We start from the raw sequence: 27,059 nt of genomic DNA, 5'->3' as shown, positions 1-27,059 counted from the left end.
CGAGCTACCCAGACCTGTGCACGACCTCCCACCAGCAAGCACCCTGTCTGCAAGCCCAAGCGGTGCCTGCTGCATGGCTGCAGCTGGGTTTCTCCGGAGTCGTGTGCTGCCATTCACCGTGGAGAGAAGAACCTTCCCCTCCACCTGTTCATCCCTCCGTCGAGCATGTCTTCCTCATTAGCTCATCCTCTGCTTGTCTCTCTGTCTGCCTTCCCTGGCTTGTCTCCTTGATTATCCATATGCTGTTCTCATAAGGAGCTTTCCCCAAGATTTAATTCTTGGGCCTGCCACACAACAAAAAGGCATAGCAGAGCTGCAAGATTACATCCTGCTTATCAAGATGTACCTTACCATTCAAAACCTGTTTTCACGGCTGCCGGTTTGATGGTTAAATAAAAACCTGCGATTCAAATGGGAGAATGTACCACAGCGGCAGGGCAGCCCTGCCTGCACTGTCCATTTGCAGTCCCCGTTGCCTATTTCTGAAATATTCCCATTTTCCCGCTCAAGCCAGCAGTGCAGCTGCCCCACTCACAATTTTACTTGGAAGTCCACTAAAAATTTTCTTTAAAAAATAACTTCCAGGCAGGTTAAAAAGAACAAAAAGTCCAAACCAAGGGCAGCCTGCCTATGCTAGTGGACCTGACAAAAGAGGCAGTTCAAGTGGATCAGAACAACAGTAATTCTTGCAAAGGTGGCTACTACCGAGGTCTTCAGCAAACTGTAGGAAGGCAAGCGAGGGCTCTGATTTGGGGTGGGGGGCCAGGCAACAGGAGCCTGTGGGAGAACAGAGAGGGAAGCCTGGCAGTGGGTTGGATTCAGGTGCTTGCTGCACCCTTGTACCAGCAGGCTGTGTTGGGGAGGGCAGGGGATGCCTCTGCCACGGCATGGATGTAACCACACCTGACATTTGAGCTGGACATATGGCTGGGCACGCTCTCCCCGCCACACACCAAACCCAGGGGGGAGAACCGTGGGTACAAATGGTCCTCTCCCTAACCCATTCCCCTCATCCCACTACCCCTCACCAGCACTCCTAAGTTTTCCACAGATCCCCAAGGAAGCCGGGGCCGAGTCATGCTGTATCCAAGCAGGGAAGTGTTAGAGCAGCCCGTGGGCTCAGCCACTGTGGCTGGGCAGGATGCGGCCAGCCTGCCGTGAGCACCTCTCCCTTCAGTCCCAATGTCAGACACACTGCCTCCCCCCACCATCTCTGGAGCACTGGTGGGAAGGGGGTGCCCTGCTCCCACGCTCCCTGGTTTCTCCCCTGCTGCCTCCCCTTCACCGCAGCCACTCGCCTCACCCCTAGACAAAACCCAGCCGACAGCAGGGCTCGTCCCTGCTCCTCCTGGTCGCCTTTCTCTACCGGTTTATTGTCATCAGCCATAGCAGGCAGGGGAGGGATGGAACGAGGGGAGGAGGCGTTCGTCTCAGTGCCTCCTCTCATAACCTGTGCCTGACCAATCTGCCTCCCGAGGGGCTGCGGGGAGCTCCCCCCGCCCCGGCATCTCCTCATCCCTCCTCGAGCCCCTCAGCTCCCAGCACCCGGAGAGGGATGGCAGCAAGGTGGGGAGGAGGGAGAGAGAGGGACTGACAGCAATAGCCCTTTCTCCAGGATGGGTTGAGGCAAAGGAAAACCTCCCGGGCTTCTTCCTCTGGGTGTTTCGGAGCAGATCCTGCCTGCCTGGCGGGGTGACTCCTCTGCACTGTCTGTGCGCGCTCCTGTGCGTGTGCTGCTGCCATCGCAGATGTACCCCCAGCTGTCACTTCGCTGCGCGCAGTCGCTCCCTCTCCCGCCTCTCTCTCTCTCTTTCCCTCTCCCCCTATTTATTATTTACGGAGGATTACAGTCCCTTTCCCACGCTGTCATCTCACCGGGCGGCTCCTCTACCCTCTGCGTGGGGCGAGCGGCTGGCTAGGAGGGGCTCCTGCCAACTAGGGTCCACCGAGAGCCCAGCCGGCAACGGAAGGACTTTCTGCTGGATTTGCTTTGGGATTGTACCGGGTTCGCTGGAAGAGCTGCCGTTCTCACAGGAGGGTCCATCCCAGCCCAAGAGAGGTAAGTAAAGATGTCTCTCTTTTGTATTTCACCCTCCCCCCCCGCCCCCACTCCCTGGCTATGAGAGATCAGTGGGGCTACCCCCCAGGAACCGTCTTCCCTGGGGAGGGGAGTGGCAGTCGGGGTCAGCCCCGTCTGCCAGACGGCACAGTGCAAAGTCCCGGTTGTGTGAGGCTGACAGGCAGCGATCTTCCCAATAAAGCAGAACGACAACCCTGCCGCAGAGGCTGCTGGTACTGGTTCCAGTCCAGTTTCAGTGCCGGCAGCTGGGAGCAACTTCTCCCAGCTCTGAATGCCACCAGCGTCTTTCGTGGCAGCACGGGCAGCTTAGGTGCAGCTTTGAGGCTCGGCGCTTGGTGCTGTGGTCACCAGGTATTGGGCAGCTCACAGAGAACCCTGGCTTTTGTCCCCTCCTCAGGGCTGTGAAAGGGGCCAGCATGTGAGTTGCCACTCACCTGACCCATGGGGGCTTTGCTGGGTATCATTTTGGTCTCAGCTGTCTCAGTAAGAACAATCTGAACTGGAGAAATGAGGACCAGAACTGGACAGGTCCAGCATTCAGTAAATGGGCTTTAGGATGACGGGTGTGTATATGCGTTAAGTGTGTGTGCGTGCATGTACAATTTCACGCACAAAGCTCACAGACATGACTGACCACAGGACATGAAGTAAAGGATGCCATATCGCAAGCGAAGCCAAAAATAAGTCCCAACCGGCTTGCAGCATCCCTGCAGGCTGAGCCTGCGATTTCTGAACTTTTGGGTGGAATGCACAGCACTGAGGGTGGGGGTGAAACACAGCACAGAGAAACTTCACAGCCTTTTCCAGCCCTGCCTGGGAGGGAAGGGGAGAATAAGATCCTGAATGAGCTGATGAGATGTGAGCCTGTGGATAGGGGTATATATGTGAGCATTAGCATGTGTGTATGTGTGTGTCCACATATACACGTGTGCATATACACACATGCACAGACACGTGCACACATACATCCCACTCAGGGCATTCTGCCCCCTCCTCCTGCTGCCTGCCCAGTTTATTACTGCCACTGCATCTCATGCTAATTAAGAGAGACATGTAAAATCAGAGCTCTCGCAGTTTCGGGGGAGAGGATGTTTGAAGCTGTTGCTCCAACCAGGTCATGACCGAGATGGGCTCTGGGCCCGCCATGTGGACCATCAGGTAGCCTGAATGTGCCACGTCCAGTGCATCCCCGATGGTAACAGTAGTGAGCAGGGTACAGACTGCTCTGCTGCCGGTGCCTGATCTGACACCCAAGGATGGAGGGAGAAAGGCAGATCTCACTTGGGGAAGGACTGGAACAGCTGCTATTGCAGGATTTAAAGAAATAAACCTTTAAAAGACAGGGGGACCCTTAAAGGCACACAGGGACTTGTCACAAAGCAGGGGACATTTCTAGCAGTAAGGAGGAAGGAGTGCCTTTTCCAGAATTGCAGACCATTTTTCTTCTTAGCTTTGTCGCTTGGGTCTGGTTTGGGGGGGGGGGCGGGGGCGGGAAGCAGATCTTTCTCTAACTGCTGTGGGCAAACAACATTTGCAAGGGAATTATTCCACATGAGTGAAAGGCTTGCGGGAGTTGTCTCCCTGTCAGACATCAGCGCAGTCTCTGCTAGTGTATCTTGCCCACTTGGAGGAGTTATGGTAAATCCTAAGCAAAGGGGCTGTTTGCAAAGAGAAAGGGGGGAAACCCTCTTATGTAATTTTTATACCAGATCATAGCTTTACCCTTGCCTCCAGCAAAGTGAATGCCACACGCTAGCAAGGTGCACTCCCAGCTCAGACATCTTCATGAGCTACTCCAGTTCCCTGCCCTTCCTCTGGCTTTTCTAAGCCTGATGCAGAAAGACTTTTCTAGGCTCTTCAGCATCACAGAAGCCTGATGAAGGCAGGCAGACCTGTGTCTAGGTGCAGCAGGGAGGGCCAGCTGCAGCAGCACAGGGCCATGAGGATACCTGGACAGGAGCATCCAGGGAGCTGGAGAGACTGGAAGAGGCTGGGGACAGGCTCAAGCCTGTGGGAGGGAATTTCTGGGCAGTTCTTCGGTGACTCTTCAGCACTTGCCTGTTGCTGATTCAAAAGAGAGACCAAGCAGTTTCCTTCACTTGCCATGTTTGGTTACAAGCAGCTGCTTACACCGCTTGACATCTGTCCCAGCCCTGGGTGGCTCATCAAATGACCATACTGGGATGCTCCCCCCAGCTGAGTAATGCTCCAGAGTGCTACACCATGACCCACATTCCAGATCTCAGTGGGAAGGAGCTGGAGTTGGAGTCCTGGGTTGTTTCTGTCCCTACTGCATGGAAATACCTTTTAACACATACCTTATTCATGCCATGGCTTTACCAAAATGCTGGTTCACAAAAATGCTTTGTGTGGCTGAGGGCATCCTAATAGCAAGAATAATTTTTTGGGGTCTACAAACCAGTTAAATTCCAGGCTGGAGAGATGGAAGGAAAAGTTGCTGCACCTGCGAGGGGTGAGATTATGTGAAACGCAGTTTTATTCACATTGCAAAAACGAGCAGTTGAAAGTTAGGAAATGTCGGGATTTGGGGCAGCATGCCATCTGCACCAGGTTGCAGTCCTGACTGGTAGGATCACACACTGTATTTCCATAAGCTGCCTCATTCAGGGCGCTGGCTACACCGTGCTGAGGAGGTGAAGCAGGGGGCTGTTATTTTTTTTTTGGTACTGCAAAGTGTGTTCCTGTTTTATTTGTTTACTGCCTGCCATCCAAGCCCTGCAGGCAATACATCATTATTCATTGTCTTGTGGTGTTCTGAAGGTGTTCGCTGCTACAGTTGCCTCGTAGCTGATGATAGAGAATTTATGCTCCTGATGAAGCAAGAGAGAGTGGTTATTTTCCTTGCTTTTGAAGGGAAAAGAGACTTCCCCTTTAGCCACATGGGGAAGGAGCAGCAGGTGCAGGACCAGAGCTTGGGGCCTCTTGGCTCTCAGTGCCATTGAGTCCTCGACACCATACCAGTTTGCTGGCTAAGCTGCCAGCATTTTGGAAAACAGCTGTGAGTGTTCAGCAGTTCTGCAAAATGGCCCCTAGGGTCTCATGTTGGGCACCCGCAAAATTAGGAATGTACAAGCTGTGGCCACCTGCCAAAACTGCGGTTTAATATTTAATGCTGACCATATAAAAATAGCCTTATTTATTACAATATCCTCATTGTTAGCTTGAGTATCATGTGCCCTTTGCACTGAGGATGGGACAAGGTCCTGTGAAAAAAAGAAATTGTACTTGCTTGGATAAGCAAAGGCTGTGTGGTAACACATACATGCAAATGGCTGAATTAAGGTTGTGCAGGTATTAACTCACATTTAAGTATTTGGCTTTGCAAGCCAAATGGCATATTTTATCATATGGCAATTTTTTAAAAAAATGAAAATGACACTTTCTTGATTCTTTCTTTATGAATGGGAAAACAAGAGACTTTCCATTATTTATGCACTGCAATGCCTCACACCCATCACAGGAATGACTGAGACCTAAATTTACGGCAGGGCCATACAAGTCTGAACTTCATGACTGATTGCAAGCAAAGGCTGTTACTTTGAAGATGGGCCGTGCTGCCATGCTCCTCCTTACTCCAAGGAGGCCGGGAAGCTTGGAAGCTTCCTTCCCCATGGACCATGCCCTCACACAAGGAATAAAGAAGTAGGACCACATCCCGAGTCTGGAGAGGAGCTGTTAGAGGCATCTTGGCTTATCATTTGGGCTCTCTTTTCACTCTTGGTGAGGCTCTCTGCCGCTGGTACTCCCCAGAGCGGAACGTGCTGCTGCTGTGATTTTGCTGTGAGGTGCCTTGTGTAGAGGCAGAGGAGCTGAAGGTGAGCCCTGCTCTCCACTCTACTTGCATTTAGTGATTTTGATAGAATGTGAACGTTGCCATGCCCATATCTCTTCTGTGGCTGCAAACCCTCCAGAAAACTAAAGTCACATCAAATTTGAGGACCTTCCCCAGCCTCAGCAGGCTCTGCAGCATGGGGCTGTGATGAGTGTGCTAACCTGATGCAAGGATCCTGGCCGGAGCTCTGGGTTGTGAGAGCTGTCACCATATCTCGTTGAGCTATGGGCAACGTTCCCAGATTGTAAAGAGTGTAAGTGTGTCCCAGAGACACTCAGGCACCCCTGGAGCCACAGGCAGCAGCCTGGAACCCATGCAGTTTGTGTGGACTTTGCAGGGATGCCCCTCTTAGATGCTCTGGAAAGGTGATGGGGGGTGATGGGAAAGGGGAAGAAGAGCTCCAGGTTCTCTCTAATAGGCAGCACCGCTGACCTTGTGCCACAATGGCAACCAAGTGAAACAGATCTATACAACTCCCTAAAGCAGAAAAAGAAATCAGCGAAAGGTCTCCTTCAGAGTTCAGTTTAAATGCATCATGTGCGAACAATGAGAGTCAGACTTTCCTTGGGAGGTTTGCCAGGAGCTGTGTGCGTGCTGGGTCACTGATCCCCTTATGATAAGAGCAGAGAGGATTTTTACTGCTGGCGTCTTGTGCTCTGCTCTGCCCCACTGCTGTGCATGCATGGATGATCCCTGCCCCTTCAAACACACCTGGGGCACAGGCTTGTGAAGTAAGACGATAGTGAAGTTCTTCCCTCATCCCATCACGTTTTCTACCTCCTCCTGCTCCAACTGCCGAAGTGGTGAGCCACTACCCTTGCAGCTGGTGGTCTGATTCTGGCAGCCAAGGAAGCACGGCCAAGGTGCTGGGTGAGGAAGAGGAGAAGGGACTCTCTCACTCAGTAGCTTAGGTGGGAGCACTTATCTGTCACTTTGGCTTCTCCACCAGAAGCAGAAGTATCCAGTGTCAAGCACTAGGTAGGCTAGCGAGCTTGGCGTCCCGGCGTAAAGCCAGTTCTTGGGACAAAGCAGACATGAATGATGGCAAACAAGCAGGTGTGGGACATTTTGTGTGCACGGGATCACCCAGGCTCGCAGAAGCTCACCTGAATTTAGGAATGAGGAAGCACAAGGAGAAAGGCTTGCGGCTGAAGTGCCTTAGCCCCCATAACAGAGGTTTCTTGGTATTGATCTGGAAGCCCCCTGATTTGGCAGTCTGGTCATACTGGTTGATAGACCTCTGGCCTAGCGCTCCAGGGACAGAAACTGTGAACCAAGAGTTTATATTGATAAAAACCTTTGTATTTTCCTGTCTTGCTGCGAAATTGACACACCTCCATCTACTACTCTGTGCATGTAAATCTATCTCTCATCTCAGACAGGCTGGCACCTTCCCTGTTATGGATCTGCTGCATACTTTTCTCCTAATAAGAGACCCAGGGAAGGCACTGGGTCATCTCAAACGTGCCGAGCCCTCAGAGAATCCTTCACAAATGTGGGCCCATATATATGCTCCTTCTTGAGCATCACCCGAATAAAAACAAGAGATTGTTTGGGGATCTGGAGCACCAACTAAGAAGTGAGGAAAATACCTGTGCGTGGTGTGGGGAGAGGGGTGAGAACCAAGATTCTTCCACCAAGCCACCTTCTCTGCCTGGAGCCTCTCCTTTTGGTGTGTCACCCACCCACACCCCCGGGGTAGGCTTGGCAGGAAGAGGGGAGCAGCATTTTAAATGCCAGTGAGCTGGAGGATGCTTGTGGGGTGCAAAGGAGGAGCCGAGAGCAGAAGGGTGCCTCCCTCAGAACTGCTGGGTCGGAAGCGGCTGCAATCCTTCTGTCAAGGGGCTGAGTGCAGGGATTAAGAGTCTGAGCTACTACTGGCCATGGGATTAACCCCTGCAGGAAATTAAAGTTGTAGAGAAGGCTCTTCACAGCTGAGAGAAAGAGAAAAACTGGGATCTGGATTAGAATTGGCAGGGCTGGTGACAAGCCACCACCCACAGCCAACTGTTCCCAGCTGGATCAGAAAATGTTATCTCAGTCTTCATGTAGAACCCCCCTCCACATCTCACTCGGTTACCAATTTTTGCCAACAGTGTGAGATGAACAAAAACATCACTCTGTGGCAAGAAAAAGAGGAGGAAACTGGGTAGCCAGCTCACGTGTCCCTCCTCTGAGCCCCTCTCCCACTCCCTCACCCGCTTCCCTTCTCAGCTGCCTCCGTTTTGCATGGAGGAAACATGCACGTGGTCTGTCGCATTCAATAATACTCGCAGAAGATGCTGGCACACACACGGCTGGATTTCTTCCTGTCAACTGCCCCCTCAGCTCTCCTCCTCCTGCTGCTCTGGGCCTCCTCCATATGCCGCACTCTCGCTGTGCTGGGACTTTCCTGTCACTCCTGTGTTGGATATCCTGGTCTCCCCACCTGCTTCCACAGCTTCCCAAGGAATCCCACTTCTCCATAGCAATCTGGGTCTTTCCCATCAGTGCTACCCGCCCTGGCTCCCCTTTGGATGTTCTGTGCTTTCTCAGAGTGTTTGATGAGGCCTGATGCTCTTGGTATTTCCAGCCCCTCCAACATCTCCTAGTCTCATTATTGTGCATTGGGTCAGGGAGGCTTGGGATGCAAGTAATGTTTCCTGATTAAAGTACGGGATGAGGAATCAAGAAAACTGGCTTCTGTCCTGATTTTGCCACAGGCCTGTCAGGAAACTTTGGGAAAGCCTGGCCAAAACTCCTTTATCCTGTGTAACTTCCATAAGCCCTACAAATAATCTCTGTAGGACAGGAGAGCATTTGCAAGACCCAGTGATCCAGTGCAAGCACTGCACTTGTCAGCTTCGAAAATCCTGAGTGTGGAACTGATGTGGATTCTCATGATGAAGTAACAAAAGCTAGGCAGCTGAAATTTCAGCCAGCCGAACTCAGCAGCCATTTTTACCTCTATCATAGTCTACCCCTCCATAAAATGAGGACAAAATTGATCTTTTTTGGAGGGATTTGGGGAGGAAACATTTTTTAACCCCAATCACATTGGCATTTCAGAGGTGCCTAGACATTGTCATTCCAAAGATCAGAAGCTTTTTGACCTCTTCACATCCCAGAGAATAGGGTGAGGTTTTAATTCACACCAAGTCAGGAATGTGGCGGAGTCCCTTACAATACCAAGTGGGTTTTGCACGCTTTCTACTTACTTTACAGCTTTCTGTACAAGGTGTTTTGCTTAGCTGTGATTGATCACTGCAAGTCAGATGGCACCATTTCTTCTGCAGCTGGGTTTCTAGTGTGAATTTAAAATGTGCTTTCCATTGATTGTGACAGCACAACACTAATGAATCCTGAACGCGTGTGTTAATAAATCATCAAGTGCTGGAAATGAAGCCCCCAGCTATTTAGCTTAGAAGCTCACTGGGGCAGCGACACACACTGTATGTTTCTACAGTGTTGCTGAGCTTGGCTGCCACCTCTGGGTGCTTTTGCAGTCCAAATAGACAACAAATGAGGAGCTGCCGCTGAGACAACGTGACCTCTTGTCGTCAGTAATTTGCACGACCGACCTAGGTCTGTTGGGAGACCAACAATGGACATCATCTCCACGCCATCTAAACCCACTTATGGTACTGTCAGGAGCATGATTCCCCACTAGGACTCATCAGCCAGGTTACTTCACGAACTTCCAGTTGCTGTGATCAGACCACAGGGCTGACGTGTCTCCCTGCCCCCTGTGTGCTGACTCTTGTCCCCCAAGGGCTGGTGAAGGAACAGACATAGAACATGCTTTAGTCATTGGACACTGGGGTACCACTGTCCCCCTCCATTATAGGGTTCTGGCGATAAAACAGGAATCCTAAAAGCAACAAGGAAAGGGGAGGAAAAAAAGATAATCTCCTTAGAGCAGCCTCCCTGCCCTCCTTCACCCTGCTGCTTTTCTGATAAAGGCTAAAGCAATTCAGCATTGGAAAGGGGAAAGGGACTTTGCCATCACTTGTCAAGGAGAGTGTGGGGGAGGGATGAATGTCTGCGTGTACTTCCTGATCATTTATTGCTGGCATCTGTTGCAGCCTCTGTTACCTACCCTTTTGTAATATAGGTCACCCACATGCCCTGCCAATGCTCGTAAGCCAGGCTGTTAACGGAGTCTGATCCCTCAGCCATGATCCAAGGGTTAGCGCAAAGGACTAGGAGAGATAATCACAGACAGAGGTTGCTGGGCTCTGTTTCTGACTGCGACTCATTCCAGTGACACAGTCACCTGTCTCTCTAGCCTCAGTGTCCCTGTCTGGAAAATGGGATAGCTTTATCCGCCTACCTAGAGCAGAGGCACTACTGGCTATGACCTCAGCCTTTCTTCTTGGGGGTCATTAAATACAAAATAGCAAGAACAACACCTGCAACCATGGTAAGAGCCATTTGTAGAGCAGATGGAAAGCTTTGGATAGAAGGTGTCACGGAATTGGGAAGTGTTACTAAAACAGTATGTGGATGCAGTAAACTGAAACCCTCCCCACCCTCACAGTGTGCTCCTTGGGACCCGACTTAAGCAAGCTAAGGCTTTAGAGTGATACTGCAAATGTTACTGGTGTCTGGGCAGGGAAAAGGGAAGCACAAGACCGTGATAGTGCCTGCTGTAGCTTTTATGCCCTGGCAAGTGCTGCAGAGTCGTTACAATCTTCTCAGCATCTCCCCCAGCAGTAAAGTTCCCTGTTCAAGCTAATTAGGGGAATCCTCATTAGAGAGTCCTCTAGAGTCTGACAGCAGGCCAAATGTCCAAGTGGCACTTCAGCTCAGTGTATTTTTGGCCACTGGAGCCCATGGGCCAGAAATGGATGATTTCATTCTGTTGCTTTGAGCTGAAACTGAAAAAGTTGTCTTTTACTGTCCTATATCAAATGGCAAGAAGAAAAGGGTACCACCAGCCCCACAGGCTACTCTGTTCATTTCTCCAGAAATTTCTCTGGAGAAGGGGATTCAACTCCAAGCACATGGAAGAAAGCTCTGGACACCGTGTCCCATGGATCACAGGGCATTTGGCTGACATGTTGCTCCAGGGAGAAGGAACCATCTAGTAACCCTGGAAGAAAGACTAACACTTGGTTTACGGAGACCTTGGGTGACTTCAGAGCATTCAGAAGTCCAGCAATGCTGATCAGGCCTTGATCCCAACAACCCAGGCAATGCCACGCTAGTTCAGAATGGACAGCATGGTCCCTCTCCTTTTGGGATGGGGGTACATGGGGGCCACTCCTAGGTCTGGCAGAGTCCTCGCTGCTGGAAAAGTCCCTGGCTGTTAGGCTGAAAGCAGCCAGCCATCAGAGCCAGCCTTGAGGTGTAGGCAGGTGCTAGTTGCCCCAGGACTACGGGGTTCCCCGTGCTGCGTTGGCAGCGAGCACAGCTGACCTGGTGCTCTGCAGTGCAGAAGACATCTCTTGGGCCACAGTAAAACAGCTAATTGAGTCAGAATTCAAGACAAGTCAGAGAAAACCTTTAAAAAAGAAACTCTCAAAAATTCTCTCTGCCTTCTTGGTCTCTCTTGGCTGTAGAATATTAATCACTAAGGGTCTAATGTGCTTATGGGCAATACCTGCATGGGAGAAACTGTGTTTTACTGGATCCTTGGAATTAAAATTTCTCCATAAACATACAAGGCACAAACGCAGAAGCTCATTGGCCCTTGCACTTCAGCTGTCAGGAAGCTCTGCCTATTCCAAATGCACTGCTCTGCCCTCTGAGCATGTTATGCTTGAGAAGTAGACAGTTTTGTGCAAGACATGGATGTTGATAGATATGGGTCACAGAAGAGTCTCCGGTACATATGCAAGCCCAAGTCCACGCACACATTTGTGAGCTATACTGTTTGTTTTATCTGCATATGTAGATGAAGACAGCTGCTTTTAAGTGTTAGAAACATGTGTATGAGTGCACAAAGGGGAGCTGCTATCTACGGGGTGGGGAGTGCTGTGTTTATGCGACATGCTTTTAAAATAATCTTGGGTTTATCAAGGCGCCTCCATCTTTGTGCGTGTTGCAGCGCAGGAGACAGCATTAAAGCCTGAGCAGGTGTTAATCACCATGCACTGTAATAAATTCTAAACATAGGGAAAGGGCTTATTTATACACGGCTGCTCCTCCCACCCTGCACCCTGTGCTTAAGCCTTGGCGCTGCCTGAGACGAAGAGGAGCCCGTGAGGCACCAGAAACCAGGGCAAGAGCTGGACTTGCCCTGCCAGAGCAGAAGGAGCTAGGGGTAGAAACCCTGACCCTGTCACCGTCCTTGCCTCTGGGTCTGTCAGTTCTGCTCCAGCCCCACGCTGTCACCTGGGGATGTTGTAGCTGAATTGCAGAGCGCAGCAAGAGGACTTGGGGGGGACACCAGCCCATGGCCTGAGCGGGGCCTGGGCTGAGGGGAGACCGCAGAGGGAAGCCGTGTCACAAGGCACCCAAAGAAGCTGTTTGTTGTTTTTTTTTTTTTTTTAAAGCTTAGCCCCCCTGATTGGAGCCGAGGCAGCTGATACAGATGGGGTGTTACAAAACAGAGCCAAAAGGCAAGAGCGCAAGGAACAGAGCTATCTATAACCCTGACAAAGTTAGATGGAGTGAAGGTGGGGAAGACGGAGCATGGCAGGCAGCCCCTGATGCTGAGAGCAAGGGCGCGATCGTTCGGCAATGGGATTTGGAGATGATTGACTCCCGCTCTCCAGCAGGCAGATAAGGCTCTGTGGCTGTCGGCTTAACTCTGCCGTTTATTCCTGTGCTGTAGGGAGTTAAATAGAGCACACGGAAAGCCGGCTGCCGGGGAGTGAAAGTCAAGGAGGGAGAGGGAAGGAAGAGGCTGTAATTGGGCAGTGCCCGGGGAGTCGAGTGGAAGTGGCTGCTGGCAGAGCCCCTCCAGGTAAGTGCTTGCGGCTTTTCATCCTCTTTGTTGATACCGACAGCTGGGGACAGGAGAATTCAGGGGTGGCATTGATTTGGGGGAGGCTGAAAGTCTCTTTCTCAGCCAGGGCGAGCGCAAGCACGGAATGGGGACAGCTATTTGTTGCAGCTTCTCCTTCAGCAGGGACTGCAGGGCAAAGGCTCCAGCTCGGTTTAGGGACTGGGGGGCTGCAGTGGGTGAAGGCTGGATCAGTTTCGGTGCTGTGAGAGGTATTCAGCTATTTGGTGCATTAGCATTTAGGTAAATAATCTAAATAGCCTTGCAAAATGTACTAGTCCAGGCACTGAACCTGCTCATCTTTCTCATCGAGACACTAATTTAAATATTTCCTGGTGGTTTACATTCCCATATAAAATAAATCAGTCCTGGGAGCCTGGGAGAGGGGGAGCAGCTGGCACGTGTGTGGGGAGAGTGTCCCGGTGGGAGTGCAGCGCCCAGCTAAAATAATGGCTGTGGATGTTGTCAGAGCCCCTCAGAGGGGATGGAGGAGGGTTTATTTCTGTACCCTGCTTGAAATGTGTCCATCTAACTCCTGCTGTGACTGTGGGTGGCACGTCAGAGCACAAGCAGGGGGACAGGAGGGTCCGTGGTGTTTCCCCTTTTCCTGCTTGCCTGTATCCAAAAGGGAAGCAGGAGGGAAGAAGGAACCTGTTGTCAGTCACTTATTGTCAGGGGAGAGTTTATGGTCTTTGGGTTTCTAATTAGACTGAGCATTTTTCCTTCTTCTAATTAAGATGTAATTCCTCTCTTTTCAACACTCCCACACAGTCTCCCCCGCCCCAGGTCCTCCCTTCTCCTCCGAGGCTCACTCGCTCTTCAGCTCCTGCAGTTGCTGCAGTATGAAATCCCCAAGCTGGAGCTGTGCTCTGCTCAGCCCCGCTCCAGCCACCACATCCATTTTACCTTAAAACAGAAAGGAAGCGCTGGCGGGGAATACGGGGCGGGGGGTGGGGAGAGAAGCGGCTTGGCAGCCACTGGTGCCCAGACCTCGGTGATGCTGAGCCGTGTGTCAGGGAGAGGATGCACAGGTGGTACCAGCCTGCGTGGTGGTGAGAGGGAATGAGCTGGAGTCTGCTGCCCTGGCAGGGTCACCTCAGCAATCCATCAGGTTAACCTTGAGTGTGAGGCTAATGTAGCTACTGTAGCAGGCTACTCAAGCATAGGCTTGTCTCTTTGGCACTTAGGTGAATCGGGCCTTATTTCTGCACTGCGAGGTTCAAAGTGAATTCATGTTGAGCCTTTGTCATGCTGCACCTCCTGAAACATCCTCCATCTCTCCTCCAAAACGGAGCTGATGCCTCAAAGGCACAATTCTAGCTGAGCAGGGGAAGGGACAACCCTGAGCCCAGCCCCAAGTCCTGTACCCAGGGAATTGAACCCCACCAACTCTGCTCTGCTCTCCTCCTGCAGGACCTGGCAGGCAGGCTACAAGGTTATTCCTCCTCCCTTTGGGGCCGAGTGCCAGGCTGGCTGGTGGATGTGAAGACACGCTGGAGAAGACAACAATGCTGCCTACAACTGCTGGCCACCGGTGGAGGAGCAGGTCCCTCATGAGGTGGCAAGAGGCTTGTCGTAAGTAATGCCTACTCAGGTACTAAGTACGATGATCCTGTTTGTCAAGGGAGTGGAAAGAAAATAGGTCACATCAGGGTTAAGAATAGGGGAGAGGGACAGCTAAGAATGGAGATGTTTGAACTAATTCCTGATTCCTTTAGAGGCCAGGCTAGCTGGGAGGGAGAGCGAGACTCTAAAGCTGAAGATGGGCTTAAAGTGGGACAGTGAGTGATGATTGCTTCTGAATTCCAGTGGGCCTGGCAGGTGAGAAACAGTGAGACAGATACCACCACACAATGATCCACCCTGAACACTTCTCAGATCAGCACCCTGTAAGCCGCAGACTCCTCTCTGTGGTAGGGGGTTTATAAGTAGGCTGCTGAGCAAGGTTCCCAGCTCTTCATGGCAGAAGAAGTCATGACGGATTTTAGAAGGGAATGCAGGATGCGAATGCAGAATTCTCCTACTGGGCACTGCCACATGTAGTGAAAATCAAGGAGTAAATAAGGAAGATCTCTTTTAAATTAAACTGTGAAAGTTCAGCCTGTGCATCTTCCAGTGAACTAGGGCATCTGCTACAGTACCCCTGAGTGCAGAGCAGAGACTGCTAGGGTGATCTGGAAGCCCCACATTGGGGAATCTACCTGCACTTCAGGGAAGCGTCTAGGGACTGCAGCAGAAGAAAGGGAGCACTTGGAGAGTGTCCATCACTACTGCACGCCCAGGTGGCTGAGCGGGTCTGCAGTTTCTCTTGCTCCTGCCCTCCTGATCAAATTTGGGTGTACCAGTGTAAGAAGCTGAGGGAATTATTTCCTTCTCCAGAAAACAGGCATCTTTGTAATCCATCCTCACATACTAGACTGTTCTATTAATTATTTATAATGAATGCTACTGAGTCTTGACTTAATCTGATATTCCTGGATCAGCTTTCTCCCACCTACTAGAGTCACCCGACACCCCACAAAGTAACTTCATCTTCCCCTAACACAAAAACACATGCTACTCATCCTTTTGTAGGGCTGGAAGACAGCTTCAAGTTCTGTCTATTGCTTCCCTACCTCTCTTTCCCATAAAGCTGCATCCTAACCAGTGCGACAAATTTGTTGGTATGAGCTCACATCCTAGTGGATGTATCTCTTGCAGGGAATGAAAATGAAATCAGACTTTCTCCTCTCTATGATTTTAGTAAAATATTTCCAAAAGCATAAAGCAATATATGTGTAACAAAAAGACATTTTTGGCACATCCTACATGGCTGCAGAAACTTGGCATAAATCCAGTTCCTGAACATAATCACAGCCAACTGCCTGAGACTTTGTTCCTACCAGCCACTGTCAGCATACATACTGGTGGAACCCCACAGCCACCCAGTCAGGGCCGGTGGTGGGTAGGTATTTTGAGAGATAAGCCCTGAACAGAATGCCACCTGTATTGCATCACACATGGTCTGCTTTTGCCTTTCTCGGTGTACAAAGCAGCTAAATGTTATCTTATCATCACAGCTGTCAATCTATTATTAATACTGTACTTTTGTTAAGCATCCAGGAAAAGACGGGGTCACTTGAGTGACTCATGGCTCTCTCCATTCTCCACCCCAGCTCCCATTCTTTTAATTCTCTCCCTACAACAAGAGCATGATATATTCTGAAGGGAATTAAATATCAGCCAGCTAGACAGTGTCTGCACTGCGTTAGTCCACAGGCTATGATCTGCTTTCATAGCAATATCTGCTGTTGATCCCAACCTTTGCATGACAAGAAAGCACAGAGGTGCTCAGGGTAAGGATCTCTCTTGTATTTCACTGTAAGGATCCATAATTATCATTAAAAGAGCACACAGATTGGCACGGCCTTGGCTGAGGTATATCTGAGATGTCAACTGTAGGACAGAAAAAAATTCCTGAAGGATTGTGAAAGATGGGTAAAATAAAAAAAGAGATGAGGCGCTCCCTCTGAACACTTATCCTTTCATCCTTAATAAAGTCATATAGCTTAGGATCCAAAATGTGTAGTTGTCCTTAGGCTACCAGTCCACAAATCTGCCAATTCTCACAACGATTGCTTGGAAGACAAAAAGGCCCTATGCAGGATGACAGGGTTGGAGTATGAAGGCAGCATCACTGCCAGAAACCAAGTCTGTATAAAAAAAAGGCCTATGGGTCAGACTAAACTCTAAAACTCTAGGGAAACTGGCACGAGGGAAGAGAGGAAGAGCACGGCTGACTGCAGAGCTTCTCCAGAGCATGGTTCTCCACTAGCTCCCTCTCCTATGGCAGTCTTTCCACAATTCCTTTGGGGCTAAGAAACAAAACACCTGCTTGTTGGTTCTTTGGAAAAAAGCAGGACAGAAGAATTTGGTTTCCAGTCCAGGAAATAATGGCAAGACAATAAATGCATCCATTTTAGCTACCATTCACCCCTATAAAGACTCTACCAACCCCAAGCGACTGCCTTCTCTGAAGAAAAGTGAGAAATGGAGAGGACAGGGCATGACGTACAGACAAACCTGCTTCACTTTTAGTCAAATGCTCAAATTTGTCACCTTAAAAAACAGCGAGGGAGCTGAATTTGCTTCCCACATTGAAGAAACTAATCTCAGTTCCACAAAAGGAATTAAGATGAAGGATGCAAATGTTTTACATAGTCTGCTTAAACATAACTCCCACTCCTCTAATGACAGGAGGCACAAAGCTTCCTTTCCTGAGCGTTTTAAAAGATACTGGCTCCCAGGGAGGATTGGTAACTAGTGCCCTGATGCCACCCATAGGATCTGGACCCACGTTCTGGAATAATGATCCACAACAGCTCTAACAAATGCTGTTTAGTGGATTGTCCAACCTTACCTTTGAGACACTGCAGGAGAAAGGGGGGATGTGCTAACCCTTTTCCAAACACCCCTTTCTTCAACTACTAACCTGCAATTTATTTCCTCATCTCCATTGCTATGGGCAACTTGGGTCAGAGGAAATACTTGTGGGGCTATTGCTGTGGGATTCAGAAACTATTTTGAGAGCAATGGCAAGAACCAGGTGTCCAGTGGTTTAGAGTATCCTTGTTAATTTTTAACAGCTTTCTTGGTCATCCCTTTGTAATGTAATCTAATTCATAAAACAGTCTCTTGACACAAGGCCCCCACAACACACTGTGGATATGGAAAGCAAATGATACCCTGATGTAGAGGCTAACTTAGGCCTGAGTCTGATCTATCACAAAGATTAGGATTCAAACTGCAGGAGCACAACTGATACGGAGGTTATTTGTTTTCGTTTTTCTTAAAAACTTTTCATTAACATGTCTATTTCTGAAAAAATAGAGCTTCTTAAATATATACCAGTCCCTCCTCTCTCAACCTTGACTGCTTAGAAAGAGCTGTCCTTTAACAGAGGTGACACCTCCCACTGCTCTCTCCTCCATTCTCGTCTGACAGGTTGCAATGCTCTAGTATCTGGCAACAAAATCCTCTGGGATGCACCATTCTTACTTCCTTGTGAAACTGGAAGGGTATTCACTTGCTAGCTCATAAAAAAGACTAAGAGGAAACTCATGCTGCCAGGGTGCAGGCCAGCAGTAAAGGGAAGTAGCTGTGGGGAATCTCATTACACTGCCGGGCATTGCAGCAAAGAGTCCCGCTGTGAAGGTCATATTGTAGCTGTAGCTGTGTTCAAGGTGGGGATGGGTGAGGATGTGAAATCACTGCTCTAATACACGTGTTCTCTCTCCCCTGCTTTTCACCTACCAGTGCTTGGCTGTTGGCTGTCGCTATGTGCTGCCGAGTCCTTCTTTGCTTGTCCTTCCTCCTGCAAGTGTAACAGTGGTAACCTGGAAGTGGACTGTAGTGGCTTGGGCCTCTCTTCCATCCCCTCCGACATCCCCACAAACACCAGGACCTTCCTCTTTCTCAACAACAAACTCAGCATCCTACCAGGAGCAGTGTTTTCCAACCTCTCTGCCCTACAGAGGCTGGATCTATCCAACAACTTCTTGGACCAGCTCCCTCAAAATATCTTCAGCGACCTGGGGAACCTCACAGAGCTCCAGCTGAGGAACAACAGCATCCGGGCCTTGGACAAGGACCTTCTACAACACACGGCCCTGCTGCGCCGGCTGGATCTCTCCATCAACGGCCTGGCCCAGATACCCTCGGGCATCTTTGATGACCTGCCTGCTCTCCGCTCCCTCTCTCTCAGGTCCAACCGCCTGCAGAGCCTGGACAGGGTGACCTTTGAACCACTAACCAGCCTGCAGCAACTCCAAGTTGGGGATAACCCCTGGGAATGTGACTGCAACCTTCGAGACTTCAAGCACTGGATGGAATGGTTCTCCTACAGAGGTAGGTGCTCACGCAGCGGGAGACAAGCATGGAAGTGCTGGTTTTCCATGGAAGAGCAGAAAAAGGCAGGCAGGGAAGAAACATGGGCAGATAGAGGGCATTCAGCTGAGGCTGAACTGCCAGATCTTAGCCAAGGAGCACGAGGACTGTGCTAAAACGCTAAGAGACACTTTAGTGGCACCACACCTTCATATAGCAACACTGCCAGGCTGGGAAGTCCTCTGCAGCCCCAGATCTCCTATTTCCTTGTTTTGTTCCTAATCTGAAAGATAACTTTTTTTTTGAGAGGAAAGAATTTTCCTCAAATAACATGAAAATTTTAGGATTATGAGTTCACCTCACCTGTTCTGCCTGAAGAGAAGAAAAGCTTTTCACACTTGAAAAGAACCATCCCATTCTCTTCCTTAAGCTGGGAGAAGTAAAAGTCAGATTTGGCTGTAAAGCATCAGGTCTGCTTTCAACAAACAAACCAAGGAAACAGTGACACTTAGGAAAATACTGCAACTAATATTGGCAAACCCAAACTAAAGCTCCAGTTAACAAGCCAGGCCCCAGGTCAGACTGGCTGTAAAATCGTCATTCCAAAACAAGCAGTTTTGACAAGTTTGTGTTTCCAGCTTTTCCTCAAAATATGTAAGGCTGGAAAGGTACGTATCACTTAGCATGAATGCCGATGGGATGACATGCTTTCTGGAGCTGGAACTCAAAGAAAGATGGTCCATTTTACAGGAATGACGATTGAAGGCCTGACCTTCTCTCGCTGGAGCCAATGAGTAGAAAAGGGTCTCAAATCATGCGGATAGCAACAGTCAGCTGTCACATCCCTGCTGATCACAGCCTTGCTGGAAAGAGATTATCTACGCCTATGGCTACACTGCAGTCTGAAATATGCATTTGTGTGAGCAGAATCAAACAAGCATACAAGTGCTGCTTTCTTTTTGGTTTTGTTTGTTTTCTTTCTTGACTCTAATATCACAGAGTCGATGGAAAGCACACGGAGTTAATTTTGCCTTTTTTTCCCCTCCCAAAGAAATTGCCCAAACTCGCTCAAGCATTTGTTTCAACATCTGTCACTATTTTCACAGAGGGGGGATGGATTAGTTGTTAGAAGATGGGACTCTGTGTCTGTTGTTATTTTGAGAAGATACAGCCTGGTCCTATCTTTTTGCTTTAATTTCTCCTTTTCTAAAATAGTTCTACTGACACTTACATAACTCACTCAACAATATGAGGATGACTTAATAGATGGTTTCAGAGGGCTTTCATGTCTTGGCCTGAAAGATGTCTATGCAGATAACCACAATGAGCTCTACTGTCAAATCCAACCTAGGCAGAAGCAACCCAGTCAGCTGCCATGGTTGACGCTGTTCCAGCTGTGGAGGGCTAGGGCATGCAAAATGTCTCCACGTTAGGCAAAACAATAATTTTAAAGGATATCATGTGTGCTCATTCTGCCCAGTGCATGGAGGTGCACTCCCTCCCTCCACCTTTGACGTGCACTGTGGATCTGGCAGGACATGGAGGTCTGCAGCATCTCCTGACTTCAGTGTCACCCTTGAACTCTAGAAACATCCTGCACTAGATCATGGCTGCCTTTTGGGGATGGGAGAAGCTCTCTGAATACTCTATCTACTGAGCAATGCATTCACAGAATCACATTCACCCATGAGGGACTGGATTTTATATCCCCACTCCTATAATAAAGCAGTTCCCCGCTTGATAACCATACTGCTGTTATGCCTGGGTTCTGCAGGGCAAATCCTTACCAGGTGTGGACAGAGTCATAGGAATTTATCCCACCTGAGGATCTAACTCTGCTGTTACTGTATCAGGATGAAGCTGTTCACTCCTATTATCTCTATTGGGACAGGTGGGAAAATCGACCAGCTGGCATGTACCCTGCCCAAGGAACTGAAAGGGAAGGATATGCGAATGGTGCCCATGGAGATGTTTAACTATTGCTCCCAGCTGGATGATGAGAACAGCTCTACAGTGCTGGACAATACTGGCCCACCCTGCACTAAAGGAAGCCCAACTCCTTCCAAATCTAAATTGGGCCCAGAAACAGAAGTGGAGCCCAGTGTGGGATGCCCTCAGAAACAGCGATATAGGCCTGTGAGCGTGCGCCGGGCTATTGGCACTGTGATCATCGCAGGGGTGGTTTGCGGCATTGTTTGCATCATGATGGTGGTGGCAGCTGCTTATGGTTGCATCTATGCCTCCCTCATGGCCAAGTACCATCGGGAGCTGAAGAAGAGGCAGCCACTCATGGGTGACACAGAAGGTGAACATGAAGAGCAAAAACAAATCTCTTCTGTGGCATGAAACTCTTCTAGGAAGGAAGGGACAGCAATGAACAAAGGTACCTGAGAGCAGTCAAGCATGGGGTCCTCCCAAAATACATCTTCCCAGACAGACAGACAGACAGATAGACTGTGCTATTGCTCCACTCACCCAAGTAGTACAACATGCTTCTGGGGGGTCAAGGCACCTGGCTCAACTTCTGTTCCTCTGCCCCAGGCCCATTTTGTGCCCTTTCACCCTTGGGCCCTCCCAGACAAATAAAGTAGAGTCAGACTTCGAGTGCTTGCCGTGCCTCATGCCCTTGCACAGAGCTTCCCTCACATGCCTGCTGTGGAGGCAGCTGGCACCTTCTGGGAACCTGTGTCATCCTCTCAGCTTCAGTCCTGAGTCGTCCTGTATCCTGTCAAGAGCTCTCTGCAAACAGAGACCAGGTCTGTAAGACCTTGTGTGAGGAGCAGGACACCAGAAGCGTCCATGCCTCGCTGTTAGGGTCACTGCTGTTGTGTGACAGTAAGTTGCTGCCCACCCCACAAGTCAGTGCTGCCGAGAGCACATCAGAAGGGAGGGAAGGTCCCTAGGGCATGACAACCGTCAGGAGGAGATTTCCCTTCTCACTTTTAAAGGTGGATAGATACCTGTATCACTCTAACACGCTGCTAGGGAGCATAGTGTCCCTCTCTTTGCTCCTGGCCAAGTCAAAATCTGTGAGCTGACACACACACGTCATTCGTTATAGGTGCACAGATACAGAGCTGTCTGCCTACGCACACACACACCTACTGACTCATTCTGATCCCAACACACACGCAGAGTCAGTCCCCACCAGTGCATCCAGGCAGAGCCACACGTGCACAGGCTGATCTCCCCTCTGCCTGCAGCCATGAATACATTCAGCCACTTTACCTTACTCTCATCATAACAGTGCATAGCACCTTCTGGTTCAGGCAAAATACATGCACCCTGCCACTGAGGAGCTAACAAAAACATCTCAGCCATAGTGCAGAGACAGTGGAAATGGGCAGAAGAGGATGGAGAGAGGCAAAGATATTAAGGTTACAGCATGAGCCTGTGGAAATGAGTACAGAGCATGACAAAAAATTAGGTGTGTTCTTGTTTTCTATTTCATGTTTTCTATGATAAATGGAGAGCGTAAGGATATGAAGCCTCCATTTGGAAATGTTTGATTGGCATAGCAGAAGTGGGTCATCAGGGAAGACTTAGAGGAGGAGGTGGCTTACCAGCCTCGGCAGTGTAAGTCATGCTGAGGAATAGTATGAGCCTAGCGAAAGGTGGCAGGAGAAGAAGACACACAACCCAAGAGCTGGCGTGGCTGGCAGAGGGATAAGCACGGTGTATGGAGTAGGGCTATGCTGCTGGGGTGACTGAAGAGAGGGGGCACAATTCTGGAGGGTCTTGAGGTGAAGGCTGAAACCTAGCCACGGTCTGGCAAAGGTGGGAGAGCCCAGGAAAGTTCCGGCACCGTAGGCAGGACAGCCCGCATATGGTCCCCTCACCATCACTGCTGTGTTCACTGCCATCCCCAGCTGCACACGAGTGTGCCCATACACACAGCCATGCACACTGCCACTGTCACGTAGGGTGACTTCCCCCAAACAGATTTGAAAGCCCTCAGACTGCAGTGCCTCCTATTAGTCTTAGCTTGTTCCAACCTAACAAAAAAAAAAAAAAGAAAAAAAAGAGGGAAAAAAAAAAAAGAAAGGAACTCAACATAAGGACTCTTTTTGTATCACTGGAAGTGGGATAAAATGCTGTCTCCAGGGAAGAGCATGCATTGCCATGGTAACCTGCTCTAACCCGTCACAGTGGGTATTCCTGGGCGAGGAAGATGACACCGGAGGTCATGCATCCGCAGTGCCTGTGGATGGTGTGATCCCTGCCATCAGGAAACAAGCTGGCAGCCAGCCCAGCTTTGCAGGGTGTTTTGCTAGCAACCTGTGCTGAGAGCCCAGCACACGCTGCAGGTGGACCCTGCCAGGGCACATCACCTCTTCCCCCTGCTCCAGCTGGATCCCGATGCCTTCAAACATCTCACAGCCCTCCTGCTCCCTGCTGCTGGATCCCTATGGAAGTGATGCACGCTGGCTCCTCACCCACTTCTGGTCCCAGACAGGTGGTTGTACTGACCCATGGGCACACAATGCCAAGTCTTTAATCAAAGCCTGGAGTGGCAAAATCCCTCCTGGCCTACCCAGGGCCACCAGAGGCAAAGAGACACGATGCTCTGGACTGTTTTGGCATGACTTCCCTTTGATATAGGAATGCATAGGACAGAGGAGGATGTTCTTCAGGAAGCAGAAGACCAGGCTGCCCTGGAAGCAGGACTGGGAGAAGCAGTCCACCCACAAGTGTGCGCATGCATTGCACCCACACTCCCAGCACACAGCTAGTGGGGAAGAGGAGGAGGAGGAGGAGGGGGACTGGCAAGATGTGAGGAAGGACTCTTCCCCCATGCACTGTATAGCCACTCCAACCATCCCATCTGCTGCAACCATAGCCCACTCTGAAGGGCAGAACTGGTGCACTGCAGACTCCGTATGCGTGTTACTGCTGCTCCGCATTCCCAGCAAGCCAGGACTAGACTCTGCCTGCTGGATCCAAACCTCTCCCCAACCTCCCTCTCAGGGGACCTTCTCCCTTTACCATACCGGACTCCGCAATCATACTTGAAATGGGACTTGAGTCAGAGCAGTATATTTATAGATCTATATTTTACTTGCATCAAATAATGGAGAAACATTGCACAAAACAAATGGGATCTATATGTGCGTGTGTGTGTGTGTGTATGTGTGCGTGAATGAGAGAGATTGTTTTTAAGGGGATAGACTAGAGGTAAAATGAATGGGAGGGAGGCAGGGGACGATGCATGGGTTGCTGGGAAGGGAATCCTCCTTTCCCTGCACATTCCCTGTGACCTCCTCCTGCCCTGACCAATTTTTCTTTGTTGCTAATAATATTTTCTATATCTTGTGTTGTGGGGCTGATGATGACCTTGCCCATCCTTTCCTTTTTGTTTTCATTTATAAGGCAGAAAGTCTGGATTCATCTCAACCCTAGACAAGGGACTGCTATGTTTAGAAAACCACCCAAGAAAGGAGAAGACGGGAAAGGGGAGAAAAGAGAGTTGCTGAGAAACACGAAGGCTGGCTGCTATGGGGAGTCCCACTGGAAAGCAAATACTGTACTTGGAAGGACAAGGACCTGTCTGTCCTCTTTCATGCAGCACAGAGTAACAGGGTTCACTGCGAAATGCCCTCTTTATACCACCACCTGCAAACAGGCTCTCACTCTGTTCCCTAACACACCTGGAAAACAGGCTGCCCCAGTGTGACTGAGCTGCTGCACTGTCCACAGGCAACTCTAGGGAACATCCAGTGCAGTCCTGCAGCATGCTGGATACAGAATGAGACCCAGTGCTCCTTGTGTGCCCAGGAAACGGGTTCCTCTGGGAGGAACAGGAGCTCCCGTTCTCCCTGCAGGCATGGCTAGGCATGGGGGGGAATCCCCCTGAACGCAGCCTTTGCTGCAGGCAGGTGTACCAATGCCACATGCAGGTGCCTGCCCTCAGGAAACGGTCTTCTGGGGCAGGCAGGTCCAACACGTGCCAGGGAGATGTAGGGGCTGGCAGGGCCACCAGAAACACCTCTTCTGCTCCCCCCGCTCCCCTTCCCCACACACCCACCTGTGGTACAGGCAGGCACATTTCTTGCAGGGAACAGATGGCACTTGTAATTTCTTTTTCTTTTCATTATTGTTTGAGGGAGAGCAACAAGATTTTCTAAAATGATTGAATGGAGGTTTCTTTGGCATGAGACAGAAAATTTTTAAAGGTATATTATATTTCTGGCTTGTTGTTACAGAAGAATAATAAAGAATGTATTTTCCTATGCTCCTTCTTGTTTAAATGAGATCTCCAATAGCAACCTTCCCGCTCTCCCCTACCCCCTGCAAAAGCAAACACTGCAGGGATACAGCCAACCAAATGAAAAAGACCCTGAATTCCCACATATGTGTATGCTTGTCTGTACATGGTGTTTGAACTTGGAATGAACATGCACATATGTGCACACACATACACTATATCAGTGTAAGTCCTAGGCAAGCATGTACCTGTAGTCGGGGTGAGGCTGTAGGACTAAATAGACAGTCAAGGTGAGACCCTAGATCTAGAAACGCACACACACACAGTGCTCCAGGGACACAGCCAGACAAGGGCGATTGTGTAACAAGGATAAGATACTGTGGCAATCAGCTCATTACATAAAAGCAGAAAGGGCCAAATTAATCCCTAGTGTAAGAACGTAGAAGCCAATGGAGTTATATTCAGGTCAAATTTGATTCCAAAGCTTTTTTTTTTATTTTTTTAATTAGAGCATAATGTTCAATAAAACTTACAGTAACAAATCGTGAGTTACGGGTTCCTACATCTCCAGGTTCCTGACCCTCCTGAGCAAGGTTATTTTGAAATGAATGAAATTGTTATCTAATCCTATTGCACCCCCAATTACACAAGCTGTCACCCCTAGAGCTAAAAAGAGTCTCTCCACCAGCTGTTCACTGGCTGGGTCCGTCACACACAGCTAAGAAGTTTAAATTCCTCACTTCTCCACTTTCAGTGCTTTGCATACACAATTCATCACACACTCCTGATGCGTGTGGAACCACAAAAGATGTTAAACCCTGCCACAAGCAAACCCTGGTCCCGCCACGCTCACGCTGTTACACTCAGTCTGATCTTCAGAGAGAAACTGGGAGCAGAACCCAGATACTCTTAATCCGATAACAGCTGAGGCATCTGTTCTGCTGAAAAGGTATGTGCCGCGAGAGAATCACCATTATTGTTTAACAGTATGGTGTCTATGACACATAGTTTAATCTGATTTTGCCAGGATAGGTAGAGGAACACACACAGATACTACTAAGCAGTTCATATAATACCAGAAATGTAGAGCAGAAAAAAGCAAAGCCAACACAATCATCCGATGACTCTAGGCTTTTTTGGTTCATGAATTATCTGGGAGCAGGCTGTGCTTTTCTGCAATTTGGTTACCTTTCTTTTGGCAAATGTATTTGCCCTGTATACATATCTACTCACGCACACATATAACTCCATATATATAAACACATAATTATGTATATGCATATATTATAGATGTAAAATACATAAAATGGAAATCCTCCTCACTATCTTGTTCATTGGCAGCTTGCTGTGCCGGCTTGAACAGTGTTTGCTAGTACTGATTGGAAGCACAGGTCAGAGGGTCAGCTTCTATCCTCTGATTAGATAAGGCAAGTCCTAGCATGGGATTTCTGAGGACCAAAAAGCCTTCCCTCTGCGAATACTGTGCAATTCAGACAAAAGAATAAGCATTCCCTGTTAAGTATGGTTACAGAATGGACTGAAAGTAAATAAAGATTTCCTGTGTCATTTTGGGGAGCTCCCCACATCAGTAACAGCCCTGGAAATGTGGGGACAGGGCAGCATCCTCACAGCTTTTCTCCTTGTAGAAGGTGGGGGAGAAGCAACCAACGGGGGCTAGACCTTTCCTTCGGTGGCACTGCGCTGCAGCCAGGCAGAGGCCATGTGCAGGACACCTGGAGCCAAGGAGAAATCAAAGCATGGTGCTAAGAATAACTCTGCTTTGCGTTGAGCTTCTGGGCTAGGCCAACAACATGCTGCTCTTTGCTTGGGGCTTCATTTGAGATTTGGCCCTCCACATTCGCTTTTTCTGTGTCCTAACTTGGGAATAAACTTGTTTGTTAGAACAGCTGCAGAAAATCAACTCGTAAAGGGCACTGAACGAGCGACAAATGCAGGTATTTCATTTGAGGAAATGTGGACAGATGATAGATACACTGAGATATTCAACCAGCTCTGCATAAAGCTCAAGGGAAATATCCAGAGTAACAACAATGCTTTGCATTTCTATAGTGCTTGCCTTTGGCAGCTCTCTGGGAGCTTGCAAACATTAATGAATTCACAGAGG

General features: G+C 49.4%; 2 protein-coding genes across 5 annotated transcripts in view; one reads left to right on the top strand and one right to left on the bottom strand.

The window, feature by feature from the left end:
* Nucleotides 1–27,059, bottom strand: part of CACNA2D4 (calcium voltage-gated channel auxiliary subunit alpha2delta 4) — a 132,559-nt gene that overhangs the window by 30,871 nt on the left and 74,629 nt on the right. The gene's annotated exons all lie outside the window — the stretch shown is intronic.
* Nucleotides 1,395–25,394, top strand: LRTM2 (leucine rich repeats and transmembrane domains 2). Of its 4 annotated transcripts, none has more exons than XM_063318511.1 (5): nt 1,395–2,059; nt 12,694–12,825; nt 14,278–14,439; nt 18,160–18,750; nt 20,621–25,394. In XM_063318511.1, exons 3-5 carry the CDS (start codon nt 14,373–14,375, stop codon nt 21,073–21,075), a joined length of 1,113 nt encoding a protein of 370 aa, XP_063174581.1. In that variant the 5' UTR covers nt 1,395–2,059; nt 12,694–12,825; nt 14,278–14,372; the 3' UTR covers nt 21,076–25,394. The 4 variants fall into 4 exon arrangements, with proteins under 4 accessions (XP_063174581.1, XP_063174574.1, XP_063174564.1 ...); XM_063318504.1 differs by lacking the exon at nt 12,694–12,825 and having other exon boundaries at nt 1,456–2,059; nt 20,621–21,112; nt 24,100–25,394; XM_063318494.1 differs by lacking the exon at nt 12,694–12,825 and having other exon boundaries at nt 1,457–2,059.

The sequence above is a fragment of the Chroicocephalus ridibundus genome, chromosome 1 (genome assembly GCF_963924245.1).
Source record: "Chroicocephalus ridibundus chromosome 1, bChrRid1.1, whole genome shotgun sequence".
In the NCBI taxonomy this organism is placed as follows: Eukaryota; Metazoa; Chordata; class Aves; order Charadriiformes; family Laridae; genus Chroicocephalus; species Chroicocephalus ridibundus.
The sequence above is the reverse complement of the archived record's forward strand: the minus strand, read 5'-3'. Positions and strand labels throughout refer to the sequence as shown.